Source organism: Ambystoma mexicanum, chromosome 8 (assembly GCF_040938575.1).
Source record: "Ambystoma mexicanum isolate Mex_15411 chromosome 8, UKY_AmexF1_1, whole genome shotgun sequence".
In the NCBI taxonomy this organism is placed as follows: Eukaryota; Metazoa; Chordata; class Amphibia; order Caudata; family Ambystomatidae; genus Ambystoma; species Ambystoma mexicanum.
In genome coordinates this window covers 671,574,065-671,588,492 of record NC_090929.1, presented here as the reverse complement: position 1 = coordinate 671,588,492, position 14,428 = coordinate 671,574,065, and the positions used below count along the sequence as shown (strand labels likewise).

The following is a 14,428-nucleotide window of genomic DNA, read 5'->3' as shown; positions in this document are numbered from 1 at the left end:
CTAATAATGCAAGGCCAAAGCCTGGGCCTCATTACAACTGTGACGGTCCAGAAATAATTCTGGTAATTCCAGCTCTAGCATTTTTCCCATACAACACATTTCAAGTTTGCCAGTGGGGGTCACGGATCTCCCGGGAGGCCTGCCCTGCCGGGAGTTGAGGCCCCTATTGGTAAACAACTGGGCATGTTTACTAACGTTGCCAGTGATTCAGGAAATCCCATCGAATGGGAATTTACCGGAACTCCGCTGCCCGTACTAACCTGGAAATACCGGGATATCGGGCAGCGGAGAAGGTAAGGGCAGTTTCCCGGTATCCCACTGGTGTTATCCGCGGGATGCCGACAAACTTGAAATCATCTCTTATGATGTTCAGTTTTCAAACTAGGACATAAAACCTATAGTGACGGTAAGAGATTAAAATGTAATCGCATATATTGCTTCCTCCAATAAGGGTGAGGACATTTTGGCAAATATAGTGGAAATTCACCTAGTTTCTTTTGCAGCATTTCAATTTACCAACTCTATTTTAGTATTGATCCAGTCCATTTCCCACAATTTCTGTTTGCAGCAAACATAGTCCAGAAAACAGTGTTATTCATTTTTGCTCTAGTTCTAAAGTTTTTAGATAATACAGGTTGTGACCAAAACCTGTTTGCTCCACTCCGTATTTTCTAAACTATTGTCCAATTATGATGCAAATGTTAGATAATCTGGGCCTGAATGGCTGGGTCTGAATAGTTGTAGTGCCAAGTCATCAAATACATTACCAATGTCATTTCACCAACCCAGTATTCACATCCATAGATGCAGTTGGTCACTAGCCTTCAAGTAGTTTGCTAATTAGTCAGCGACAAGTAAACTCATGCTCCTACCTCCCAGAAGAAATAGTATTCCAGAAGAAACGGAGAACGCATACTTCTGGCGTTTCACATGGACGAATGTAGTACATTTCATTCCCAGGATCAGAATTGGGAGTGCAATGATGCACAACACTCCCTTCACAACCATCAGGGCACGGGTGATTACCAACGAAACTGTAAAAAATAAAAGAAATGACAATTTATGGACAGTGACAATTAACACAAAACCTTGTACCCCTCCCTCTGCCACAAACACCCATTTAAAAAGTTCTGCCTCTCCGAATATAGTTAAGTTTTTAGAGCGGATTAGGCCAACCGTACCGCAGGAGTGGAAGAGGCAAAACCCACTAGATCCCTTTGTAATTGTTTATTTTTAAAGCGCTTATACACAAGTGAAGTGCTTCAAGGCGGGAAGGGAACAAAAGGATACAGTCGTCATTCTTAGGCCTTGAAGAATCCAAAATGATCTAACAACAATAACTAGCATAGTAGGCCAGAGGCATTTCAACTGGTATAAGTGCGTGACAAAGAGTGCGGGAGAGAAGGAGAAAGGAACATACAAAGACAAAAACGGTTGGTCATCAAAGTCATCAAAGCGCCTATGCATGAGTACTTCTATACTTTACCCTTGAGCTTCATTGCTAGTTTGGCCGTACTGATCAAACATGTATTTGTAAAGATTGCATGTTTCACCACTCTACCAAATTAACAGGGTAATTCATAGAAATTTGCACAAAAGTGGCGCACGCGGCTGGCGCACAGCGTGCCCGTGCGAATGTCTGCGCCAGCCGCGTGCGCTAAAACCGATTTCCGCGCACAGCGTATTCATGGATTTTCGCATCCAAAACCAGCCGTGGCGCAGCGTGGCGCAGCGACCCTGCAGCAGCGCCAGTTACGCCCCAAGAACGCCCTCGCGCAAGGAAAAGCCTTCAAAATCCTCAAATAATCGCAAAGGGCTGCGCTAACCCTGGACCAGTTCATAGGGCTGGCAAACAGCAAACGCCAAGCGGGGAACGTGTATTTCAGTGGTTCGCGGGATGTTCCACACGCGAATGTCCTGTGTACGTGTGCATCAGGGGTGCGTGGGAAGTAACACACGCAAAAGCAGCAGGGTACGTGTATTTCAGGTGTGCGCGGGAAGTATCACACGCAAAAGCAGCAGGGTACGTGTATCTCAGGGGTGTGCGGGAAGTATCACACGCGATTCCATCAGGGTACGTGTATTCCAGGGGTGCGCGGGAAGTATGACACGCAAAAACAGCAGGGTACGTGTATTTCAGGGGTGCGCGGGAAGTATCACACGCAAAATCAGCAGGGTACGTGTATTTCAGGGGTGCGCGGGAAGTATCACACGCGATTCCATCAGGGTACGTGTATTTCAGGGGTGCGCGGGAAGTATCACACGCGATTCCATCAGGGTACGTGTATTACAGGGGTGCGCGGGGAGCACCACACGTGAATTGCACATGTGGGTCCTCCCAGGTGTTCCCTCTACACCCTCCACGGCCCCTCCAGGTGGCCCACACCACAGGGGCCTACCCTGCACATGTCCTGCAGGCACCCCATCCACCATGGCCATGCCCCCCAGCCAACCCACATGTCACCTTGCACCACTGCCCACCAATGCATGTCCCCCTGCACCCCCAGCCCCCAGGGGCACCCTCCACCAGGCCCCCACTCATGTCCCCTATCACCCCCACCCCCCAGCCACCAGGGGCAGCCTCCACCAGGCCCCCACTCATGTCCCCTATCACCCCCACCCCCCAGCAGTGCAGGCGCAGCCTCCACCAGGCCCTCACTCATGTCTCCCACCACTGCCACCCCCCAGCAGTGCAGGGGCAGCCTCCACCAGGCTCCCACACATGTCCCCCTGCACCCCCACCCCCCAGCCACCAGGGGCAGCCTCCACCAGGCCCCCACCCATGTCTACCACCACCCCCACCCCCCAGCAGTGCAGGGGCAGCCTCCACCAGGCCCCCACTCATGTCTCCCACCACCCCCACCCCCCAGCAGTGCAGGGGCAGCCTCCACCAGGCCCCCAGCCATGTCTACCACCACCCCCACCCCCCAGCCACCAGGGGCAGCCTCCACCAGGCCCCCACTCATGTCTCCCACCACCCCCACCCCCCATCAGTGCAGGGGCAGCCTCCACCAGGCCCCCACCCATGTCTACCACCACCCCCACCCCCCAGCCACCAGGGGCAGCCTCCACCAGGCCCCCACTCATGTCTCCCACCACCCCCACCCCCCAGCAGTGCAGGGGCAGCCTCCACCAGGCCCCCACTCATGTCCCCTATCACCCCCACCCCCCAGCCACCAGGGGCAGCCTCTACCAGGCCCCCACTCATGTCTACCACCACCCCCACCCCCCAGCCACCAGGGGCAGTCTCCACCAGGCCCCCACTCATGTCCCCTATCACCCCCACCCCCCAGCAGTGCAGGGGCAGCCTCCACCAGGCCCCCACTCATGTCCCCTATCACCCCCACCCCCAGCCACCAGGGGCAGCCTCCACCAGGCCCCCACTCATGTCTCCCACCACCCCCACCCCCCAGCAGTGCAGGGGCAGCCTCCACCAGACCCCCACCCATGTCTACCACCACCCCCACCCCCCAGCCACCAGGGGCAGTCTCCACCAGGCCCCCACTTATGTCTCCCCCCCTCCGACCCCCCAGCCACCAGGGGCAGCCTCCACCAAGCCCCCACCCATGTCTACCAACACCCCCACCCCCCAGCAGTGCAGGGGCAGCCTCCACCAGGCCCCCACTCATGTCCCCTATCACCCCCACCCCCCAGCAGTGCAGGGGCAGCCTCCACCAGGCCCCCACTCATGTCTTCCTGCACCCCCACCCCCCAGCCACCAGGGGCAGCCTCCACCAGGCCCCCACCCATGTCTACCCCCACCCCCCAGCAGTGCAGGGGCAGCCTCCACCAGGCCCCCACTCATGTCCCCTACCACCCCCACCCCCCAGCAGTGCAGGGGCAGCCTCCACCAGGCCCCCAATCATGTCCCCCATCACCCCACCCCCCAGCAGTGCAGGGGCAGCCTCCACCAGTCCCCCACTCATGTCTCCCACCACCCCCACCCCCCAGCAGTGCAGGGGCAGCCTCCACCAGGCCCCCACTCATGTCCCCTATCACCCCCACCCCCCAGCAGTGCAGGGGCAGCCTCTACCAGGCCCCCACTCATGTCTCCCACCACCCCCACCCCCCAGCAGTGCAGGGGCAGCCTCCACCAGGCCCCCACTCATGTCCCCTACCACCCCCACCCCCCAGCCACCAGGGGCAGCCTCCACCAGACCCCCGCTCATGTCCCCTATCACCCCCACCCCCAAGCAGTGCAGGGGCAGCCTCCACCAGGCCCCCACCCATGTCTACCACCACCCCCCACCCCCCAGCTACAGGGGCAGTCTCCACCAGGCCCCCACTCATGTCCCCTATCACCCCCACCCCCCAGCAGTGCAGGGGCAGCCTCCACCAGGCCCCCACCTATGTCTACCACCACCCCACCCCCCAGCAGTGCAGGGGCAGCCTCCACCAGGCCCCCACTCATGTCTCCCACCACCCCCACCCCCCAGCCACCAGGGGCAGCCTCCACCAAGCCCCCACCCATGTCTACCACCACCCCCACCCCCCAGCAGTGCAGGGGCAGCCTCCACCAGGCCCCCACTCATGTCTCCCTGCACCCCCACCCCCAGCCACCAGGGGCAGCCTCCACCAGGCCCCCACTCATGTCCCCTATCACCCCCACCCCCCAGCAGTGCAGGGGCAGCCTCCACCAGGCCCCCACCCATGTCTACCACCACCCCTGCCCCCCAGCAGTGCAGGGGCAGCCTCCACCAGGCCCCCACTCATGTCTCCCACCACCCCCACCCCCCAGCCACCAGGGGCAGCCTCCACCAAGCCCCCACCCATGTCTACCACCACCCCCACCCCCCAGCAGTGCAGGGGCAGCCTCCACCAGGCCCCCACTCATGTCCCCTATCACCCCCACCCCCCAGCAGTGCAGGGGCAGCCTCCACCAGGCCCCCACTCATGTCTCCCTGCACCCCCACCCCCCAGCAGTGCAGGGGCAGCCTCCACCAGGCCCCCACTCATGTCCCCTATCACCCCCACCCCCCAGCAGTGCAGGGGCAGCCTCCACCAGGCCCCCACTCATGTCTCCCACCACCCCCACCCCCCAGCAGTGCAGGGCCAGCCTCCACCAGGCCCCCACTCATGTCCCCTATCACCCCCACCCCCCAGCCACCAGGGGCAGCCTCCACCAGGCCCCCACTCATGTCCCCTATCACCCCCACCCCCCAGCAGTGCAGGGGCAGCCTCCACCAGGCCCCCACCCATGTCTACCACCACCCCCACCCCCCAGCCACCAGGGGCAGTCTCCACCAGGCCCCCACTCATGTCCCCTATCACCCCCACCCCCCAGCAGTGCAGGGGCAGCCTCCACCAGGCCCCCACCCATGTCTCCCACCACCCCCACCCCCCAGCCACCAGGGGCAGCCTCCACCAAGCCCCCACCCATGTCTACCATCACCCCCACCCCCCAGCAGTGCAGGGGCAGCCTCCACCAGGCCCCCACTCATGTATCACCCCCACCCCCCAGCAGTGCAGGGGCAGCCTCCACCAGGCCTCCACTCATGTCTCCCTGCACCCCCACCCCCCAGCCACCAGGGGCAGCATCCACCAGGCCCCCACTCATGTCCCCTATCACCCCCACCCCCCAGCAGTGCAGGGGCAGCCTCCACCAGGCCCCCACCCATGTCTACCACCACCCCTGCCCCCCAGCAGTGCAGGGGCAGCCTCCACCAGGCCCCCACTCATGTCTTCCACCACCCCCACCCCCCAGCCACCAGGGGCAGCCTCCACCAAGCCCCCACCCATGTCTACCACCACCCCCACCCCCCAGCAGTGCAGGGGCAGCATCCACCAGGCCCCCACTCATGTCCCCTATCACCCCCACCCCCCAGCAGTGCAGGGGCAGCCTCCACCAGGCCCCCACTCATGTCTCCCTGCACCCCCACCCCCCAGCCACCAGGGGCAGCCTCCACCAGGCCCCCACCCATGTCTACCACCACCCCCACCCCCCAGCAGTGCAGGGGCAGCCTCCACCAGGCCCCCACTCATGTCCCCTATCACCCCCACCCCCCAGCAGTGCAGGGGCAGCCTCCACCAGGCTCCCACACATGTCCCCCTGCACCCCCACCCCCAGCCACCAGGGGCAGCCTCCACCAGGCCCCCACCCATGTCTACCACTACCCCCACCCCCCAGCAGTGCAGGGGCAGCCTCCACCAGGCCCCCGCCCATGTCTACCACCACCCCCACCCCAGGCCCCCACTCATGTCCCCTATCACCCCCAGCCACCAGGGGCAGCCTCCACCAGGCCCCCACTCATGTCCCCTATCACCCCCACCCCCCAGCAGTGCAGGGGCAGCCTCCACCAGGCCCCCACTCATGTCTCCCACCACCCCCACCCCCCAGCAGTGCAGGGGCAGCCTCCACCAGGCCCCCACTCATGTCCCCTATCACCCCCACCCCCCAGCAGTGCAGGGGCAGCCTCCACCAGGCCCCCACTCATGTCTCCCACCACCCCCACCCCCCAGCAGTGCAGGGGCAGCCTCCACCAGGCCCCCACTCATGTCCCCTATCACCCCCAGCCACCAGGGGCAGCCTCCACCAGGCCCCCACTCATGTCCCCTATCACCCCCACCCCCCCAGCCACCAGGGGCAGCCTCCACCAGGCCCCCACTCATGTCTCCCACCACCCCCACCCCCCAGCAGTGCAGGGGCAGCCTCCACCAGGCCCCCACTCATGTCTCCCACCACCCCCACCAGTGCAGGGGCAGCCTCCACCAGGCTCCCACACATGTCCCCCTGCACCCCCACCCCCCAGCCACCAGGGGCAGCCTCCACCAGGCCCCCACCCATGTCTACCACCACCCCCACCCCCCGGCAGTGCAGGGGCAGCCTCCACCAGGCCCCCACCCATGTCTCCCACCACCCCCACCCCCCAGCAGTGCAGGGACAGCCTCCACCAGGCCCCCACCCATGTCTACCACCACCCCCACCCCCCAGCCACCAGGGGCAGCCTCCACCAGGCCCCCACTCATGTCTACCACCGCCCCCACCCCCTATCAGTGCAGGGGCAGCCTCCACCAGGCCCCCACCCATGTCTACCACCACCCCCACCCCCCAGCCACCAGGGGCAGCCTCCACCAGGCCCCCACTCATGTCTCCCACCACCCCCACCCCCCAGCAGTGCAGGGGCAGCCTCCACCAGGCCCCCACCCATGTCTACCACCACCCCCACGCCCCAGCCACCAGGGGCAGTCTCCACCAGGCCCCCACTCATGTCCCCCATCACCCCCACCCCCCAGCAGTGCAGGGGCAGCCTCCACCAGGCCCCCACTCATGTCCCCTATCACCCCCACCCCCCAGCCACCAGGGGCAGCCTCCACCAGGCCCCCACTCATGTCTCCCACCACCCCCACCCCCCAGCAGTGCAGGGGCAGCCTCCACCAGACCCCCACCCATGTCTACCACCACCCCCACCCCCCAGCCACCAGGGGCAGTCTCCACCAGGCCCCCACTCATGTCCCCTATCACCCCCACCCCCCAGCAGTGCAGGGGCAGCCTCCACCAGGCCCCCACTTATGTCTCCCCCCCTCCCACCCCCCAGCCACCAGGGGCAGCCTCCACCAAGCCCCCACCCATGTCTACCACCACCCCCACCCCCCAGCAGTGCAGGGGCAGCCTCCACCAGGCCCCCACTCATGTCCCCTATCACCCCCACCCCCCAGCAGTGCAGGGGCAGCCTCCACCAGGCCCCCACTCATGTCTTCCTGCACCCCCACCCCCCAGCCACCAGGGGCAGCCTCCACCAGGCCCCCACCCATGTCTACCACCACCCCCACCCCCCAGCAGTGGAGGGGCAGCCTCCACCAGGCCCCCACTCATGTCCCCTATCACCCCCACCCCCCAGCAGTGCAGGGGCAGCCTCCACCAGGCCCCCACTCATGTCCCCCATCACCCCCACCCCCAGCAGTGCAGGGGCAGCCTCCACCAGGCCCCCACTCATGTCCCCTATCACCCCCACCCCCCAGCAGTGCAGGGGCAGCCTCAACCAGGCCCCCACTCATGTCTCCCACCACCCCACCCCCCAGCAGTGCAGGGGCAGCCTCCACCAGGCCCCCACTCATGTCCCCTATCACCCCCACCCCCAGCCACCAGGGGCAGCCTCCACCAGGCCCCCACTCATGTCCCCTATCACCCCCACCCCCCAGCAGTGCAGGGGCAGCCTCCACCAGGCCCCCACCCATGTCTACCACCACCCCCACCCACCAGGGGCAGTCTCCACCAGGCCCCCACCCATGTCTACCACCACCCCCACCCCCCAGCAGTGCAGGGGCAGCCTCCACCAGGCCCCCACTCATGTCTCCCACCACCCCCACCCCCCAGCCACCAGGGGCAGCCTTCACCAAGCCCCCACCCATGTCTACCACCACCCCCACCCCCCAGCAGTGCAGGGGCAGCCTCCACCAGGCCCCCACTCATGTCCCCTATCACCCCCACCCCCCAGCAGTGCAGGGGCAGCCTCCACCAGGCCCCCACTCATTTCTCCCTGCACCCCCACCCCCCAGCCACCAGGGGCAGCCTCCACCAGGCCCCCACCCATGTCTACCACCACCCCCACCCCCCAGCAGTGCAGGGGCAGCCTCCACCAGGCCCCCACTCATGTCCCCTATCACCCCCACCCCCCAGCAGTGCAGGGGCAGCCTCCACCAGGCTCCCACACGTCCCCCTGCACTCCCACCCCCAGCCACCAGGGGCAGCCTCCACCAGACCCCCACCCATGTCTACCACCACCCCCACCCCCCAGCAATGCAGGGGCAGCCTCCACCAAGCCCCCGCCCATGTCTACCACCACCCCCACCCCCCAGCAGTGCAGGGGCAGCCTCCACCAGGGCCCAACTCATGTACCCTATCACCCCCACCCCCCAGCCACCAGGGGCAGCCTCCACCAGGCCCCCACTCATGTCTCCCACCACCCCCACCCCCCAGCAGTGCAGGGGCAGCCTCCACCAGGCCCCCACTCATGTCCCCTATCACCCCCACCCCCAGCAGTGCAGGGGCAACCTCCACCAGGCCCCCACTCATGTCTCTCACCACCCCCACCCCCCAGCCACCAGGGGCAGCCTCCACCAGGCCCCACTCATGTCCCCTATCACCCCCACCCCCCCAGCAGTGCAGGGGCAGCCTCCACCAGGCCCCCACCCATGTCTACCACCACCCCCACCCCCCAGCCACCAGGGGCAGTCTCCACCAGGCCCCCACTCATGTCCCCTATCACCCCCCAGCAGTGCAGGGGCAGCCTCCACCAGGCCCCCACCCATGTCCCCTATCACCCCCACGCCCCAGCAGTGCAGGGGCAGCCTCCACCAGGCCCCCACTCATGTCCCCCAGCCAACATGTCACCACAATGTAGATCCCTGGCCCTTATGGTCAGCCTCCAAATGCCAAACACCCACCCGAGTATTGCATCCACCCACTTAGAAATGGCAAAAACATGATAGAAGCCCAATTGCAAGTTTGGAAATGAACACATGCCCCTCACGTACACCCAATGGGTGTCAGTGAATGTCAAAACCCATATCATGAAATGCATGAAACCAATGAGATGATACTACACATTGAACTTTGAATAAAAAATATGTATTAAAAGCAACATAAATAGAATCAAAAATAATCAAACAATAATAGAAAATTAAAAAAAAAATAAAAGCAGGTCCGTGAAATAATGCAAAAACTCAAATCATAATGCAAAGGAAAGGTGTCCAAAGTCACAGACCACAAAAGTAAATCCAATGGAAAATTAAAATCGAAAACCATTGCTCCATGGCGAAATCATAATAAAAATTGAAAATCCAAAAGTCAACTATGTACAGATAAACAATCCAGGATCCATGATCCCAACCGAAGAAATGAAACCTATCTAATAACACTACCTAAACAAAATAACTATATACAAAAATGTGGCCCATTGTCCAAAAGGTCCAAAAAAATGCAAAACCAAAGGAAACCTAACACTAACTATAGAACTATTTACAACGGCAGCGAGCTAGTCCGACGGCTCACTTCGGGATGTTCCGGGCCAGGGCATCATCGAACTCCTGCTCAATGTCCCGGAGGCGCTCCTCCTCCATGGCCCCGAGGGTCCGCAGGGCCGTCCACATGTTCCCCCCCAAACTCCCTGCGGATTGCCTCGAGGCACTCGGCACGCCTCAGGGCCCTCCGCATGGAGTTCTCCGCCCTGACCATCGTGAGCCGTGCCTCTTCCGCCCGCTGCCGCTCCGCATCTATGGCGTGGCCTGACCGCTGCCACACGGAAGACACTTCCCGTCCTGGGTCCTCCTGCCCTCCGGCCGATGCCTGCCCCTCCGATGTGGAAGGCCCTGAGCCATCATGGCTCCCACCACGTTGCTGCTGCTGCGCCTCTGCCCGTGCACTGCCTCCTGCTGCCTGCACATCCTCCGCTGGCTGGGGTGCAGTCGTTGATGTGGCCACCCCTGCTGGACGTCCGACTCCCGACTGTGGCAGGGATGCCTCCTCCACCAGCCTGGCCGCACCGTCAGAGGCAGCTCCACAGGGCACCCAGGTGACTGATGGGGGGAAGATGGCACGGAGGACGACTGGCGCATAGGGGGTTCAGTTGAGGAGGGGGTCGGAGCAAGCCCCATCAAACGGAGGAATCCGGCCTGGGTGACCTGTCCCAGTAGGCCGACGCGGTCAATGAGCCATTCGAGATGACGTGCAGTCTCCTCATGAAAAGACTGCAGGTCACCTCGCATGGCCCGTTGAGGCAACGCCACACCAGTCAGGACAGGCTCAACCCGGACCCGGATAGCCACGTCCGCAGGCAGAGGAAGGCCAGTTGTCGTGAGCTCATCCCCTGCCTGAAAACGGGTCTGGACGTAGGCATCCCTGCTGGTGCAAGATGATGCAGTGACAGGATCAGCGACAGGATTGCACACAGGCACCTCCGCGGTGACCTGTGCTGCCTCCTGTCCCTGGTCCTGCATTGCACCACTAGCACCAGTGGAATCCCCACCTCCAGACCCCGACTCTGTTGCTTGCACGGCCTCCTCCTACACCAAACCCCCCACCAACCTGGATGACTCCGTGCCATCTTCCCCCGTTGGGCCCTGTGGGGTCCCAGCTGCCCCTTCTAGTGCCGAGGAGTCCAACTCCGACCTCCGCCTCTTGGACCTCCCCCCGGCAGCTGCGGCCTGGGACGCGGCACCAGACTCCTCACTCCCCGACGAGATCACAACCTGGGAGGGGAGCCGGGCCTTGCGTCTCCGGCTGGCGGTGCGATCCCCGCCGCTGTGCTCCACAGCACCTTCTCCGCCCTCTTCATCAGTTGACGCTGCAGACAGGGAGAAATAAAACACAGGCATCAGGGCACTGTACAATGGACACATACACACATGACAGTTGCACATGAGTTGCATTGGCAAACCTCAGACATGGCATCACAGTCGGCAACACACATGTCATTTCAACTTGCACACATGAGCCATACCACAGCCACATCGCAACTGCCAGCACCATTCATACACATACAACAGCATGAGCAGGCAATGGTGAGCCAGATATCACATGCAACACAGGGAGTGCACTACACATGCACGCACACCACCACACTTGCATGCATGTGTACACCTCAGCCAACTGTCGCAGTGTTCCGATGGGCATCCATGTCACATCTGCCAATCAGGCTTCCACATCCCGCTGTCACATGCATCCATGTTGCATCACTGTTGCACCCTTGTCACATACACACACATGTACACAGTGCTGATACATGCAGCTGAAAACAACATACATGCGTGACATCACAACTGCATTTGGCATGCAAGCCTACACACACAAGCACCATCCATGTCTCACACATGACAGCCCTCGCATGTGTTAGCCTCACAGTCCTGTACACCCCCACCCATACTCGGCCCCATACAAACAGATGTGCAACCGGCACACTACTGGCACATCACCACACGCACACCTTACAATCATGATGCATGTACACTTACCGCTCAACTCCAGATGGGTCTGCCTCTCAAGGACCTGGACGTGGAGCGCTGGGGATATGCGTTCCAGGACCCTCATCTGATCTTCCGACAAGTGGCCCCGGCGCCCCTTAGCATCCGCTGCCTTCAAGAGGCGCCGGGCCTTGTTCAGGGTCCTGGGCCTGAAGTCCTCCCAGCGCTTTTTGACATGTTGGAAGTCGCGGACTGCCACCCCCTCTGCGTTGATGGCAGTCACGATGTCCATCCAGATCCGAGTCCGTCCTTCCTTGTCGGCGCGCACACTTCCATAGAGGGCATCATACTGCCCCAGGACTTGCTCCACCAGGACACCAACTTCCCTGGCACTGAAGCTGGTGCCCCTCTGCCTCTCCGGCCGGGGGTTGTCAGTGGTGCCAGATGTTGCAGTGCCCGACATGACAACCCCAGAGGCAGGAGTGGGTGGGCAACTGGGTCCTGGGGCTGGGCTGTGGAGTGATGGAATCCCAGTCGGGAGTCTTCGGTTCCAGCAGGGGTGGTCACAGCAACAGCACCCCTGGCTGATGTGCAGGCAGCAAATGGCAGGGCACGTGGGCAGCAGGCAGTCAGGCAGCAGCAGATGGCAGGTGGGAGCGTGCTCGGGGCTCTCGGGGGCAGTGATTTGGCCTTGTGGGCAGGAGCGTGGTCTTCCGTGTGCTTACGCATGGCCAGCTTGATACGGAGTGATTTGGCACGTGAAAATCCTGCACGTCTGCGTGTAAATCGAGGAAAGGCCCTTAGCGCGTATGCACGTCAGCACGCATATGCGATTTCATTGGACCAAAGGCCCTTAGCGCGTAAGCGCGTCTGTGACGTGACGCGCGCAGGTGTTTCCCTCATTACACGTGATGACAGAGCACACGTGGATTTCCACCAATCGCGTGTGAAACTTCCTGCGCACCCCAGAAATACACGTACCCAGGCCAATCGCGTGTACGCTCACTTCCCTCCGAATACACGCGATGACACTCGGACGTGCAGTTTTACCACGTGTGCTCGCATATGCGATTTCATTGGCCCAAAGGCCACCATGCGCAGCTGTGATGTCACGCGCATGGCCATAGAGAATGGCGCATGTAAAAAAAAAGAGATACACGTCCGAGTGTCAAAGCGCGTAATTGGTGGAAATGGCCTCATCGCGTATGCGCGTCTGTGACATGTGTATAAAAGGTACGTGTAGAACGCCATTTCCTTGTACGTGCTTTTCGTGGAGAGCGAGTGGGTGAAATCTGTACTTCTTGTCGGTTCACACGCGATTTACTTCACGGCGTTTCCAGTTCGTACTCCCTGTTACCTCTGACAGCTTTTTCTCTTTTCCTCTTTTTCCTGGGCCTGTTTCCTCAAACAGCGTTCCCTTCTACTGTTGTCCTGTCTCCTCAGACAGCGTACAATTCTTCTTTTGGCGGGGGTGTTGCCAACGCGCACACGCGCATATTTTTCACGCTTTTGGTCCTGGCAGACGGTGAGTCGCGCACGTATTTAACATCTGTGCTTGCCCCGTGTGTCGCGTACCCCTTCAGAGGTCATTCTAGGCTGCGTGTGACATGCATACGTTCATTCTTGTGTTTCTGGGTGCCACAGCGTAGTGCAGGTTTATTTTTCCACGCACGTGGTCTAGGAGGGGTTGCGTGCACCTTACTTCCCTTTTTTGGGGTGCCTGTGCGTTGCGTGACCCGTCATCTTTCCCCAGGGGTGACATACAGCCTTGCTAGAGCACTAGGGTACGATTACCATCTGTTACCCAACCCCTTTGACCCCCAATTGCCCAGGACAATAGTTCACATCGACTCCCATACGCACAATAACATCAGTGCCATGGCTGGGAGGCGAACAAGCCGTAAGGGTGGCAAAGGTGGCCGAGCCCCAAGTGGTGGCCGTGGTGGAACTTCCCGCGCACCCCGGAGTACACGTACCCAGGCCAATCGCGTGTGGAACTTCCCACGCACCCCGAAACACACGTACCCAGGCTAATCGCGTGTGGAACTTCCCGCGCACCCCGAAACACACGTACCCAGGCCAATCGCGTGTGGGACTTCCCACGCACCCCGTAGTACACGTACCCAGGCTAATCGCGTGTGGGACTTCCCGCGCACCCCGAAGTACACGTACCCAGGCCAATCGCGTGTGGAACTTCCCGCGCACCCCAGAGTACACGTACCCAGGCCAATCGCGTGTGGAACTTCCCGCGCACCCCGAAACACACGTACCCAGGCTAATCGCGTGTGGAACTTCCCGCGCACCCAGGTACACACGCACATGCAATTTTTCACACAGCGGGTGTCCGTGTTTGTCGGTACCCCTTTGCACCTCATTTGTCCTAGAGGGCCACTGTATGGACCATTCATCATGGCTGTATATGGGTGCTTTTTGTTATCGCACATTTTGGCGCACATTTTTTGCAGGCGCAGGGACGCTACCGCCTGCTTTCTTGTGGCGTACTTGTTTGGCCCTGTGCGCGTCTTTGACC

At 61.6% G+C, this 14,428-nt stretch overlaps 1 protein-coding gene across 1 annotated transcript in view; it reads right to left on the bottom strand.

The window, feature by feature from the left end:
• LOC138473648 (claudin-16-like) overlaps window positions 1-14,428 on the bottom strand; it is a 231,249-nt gene that overhangs the window by 101,789 nt on the left and 115,032 nt on the right. The window contains exon 3 of the mRNA XM_069612174.1: window positions 873-1,034. Within this exon, the coding sequence (XP_069468275.1) occupies window positions 873-1,034 (162 nt within the window). The remainder of the gene's footprint in view (window positions 1-872; window positions 1,035-14,428) is intronic.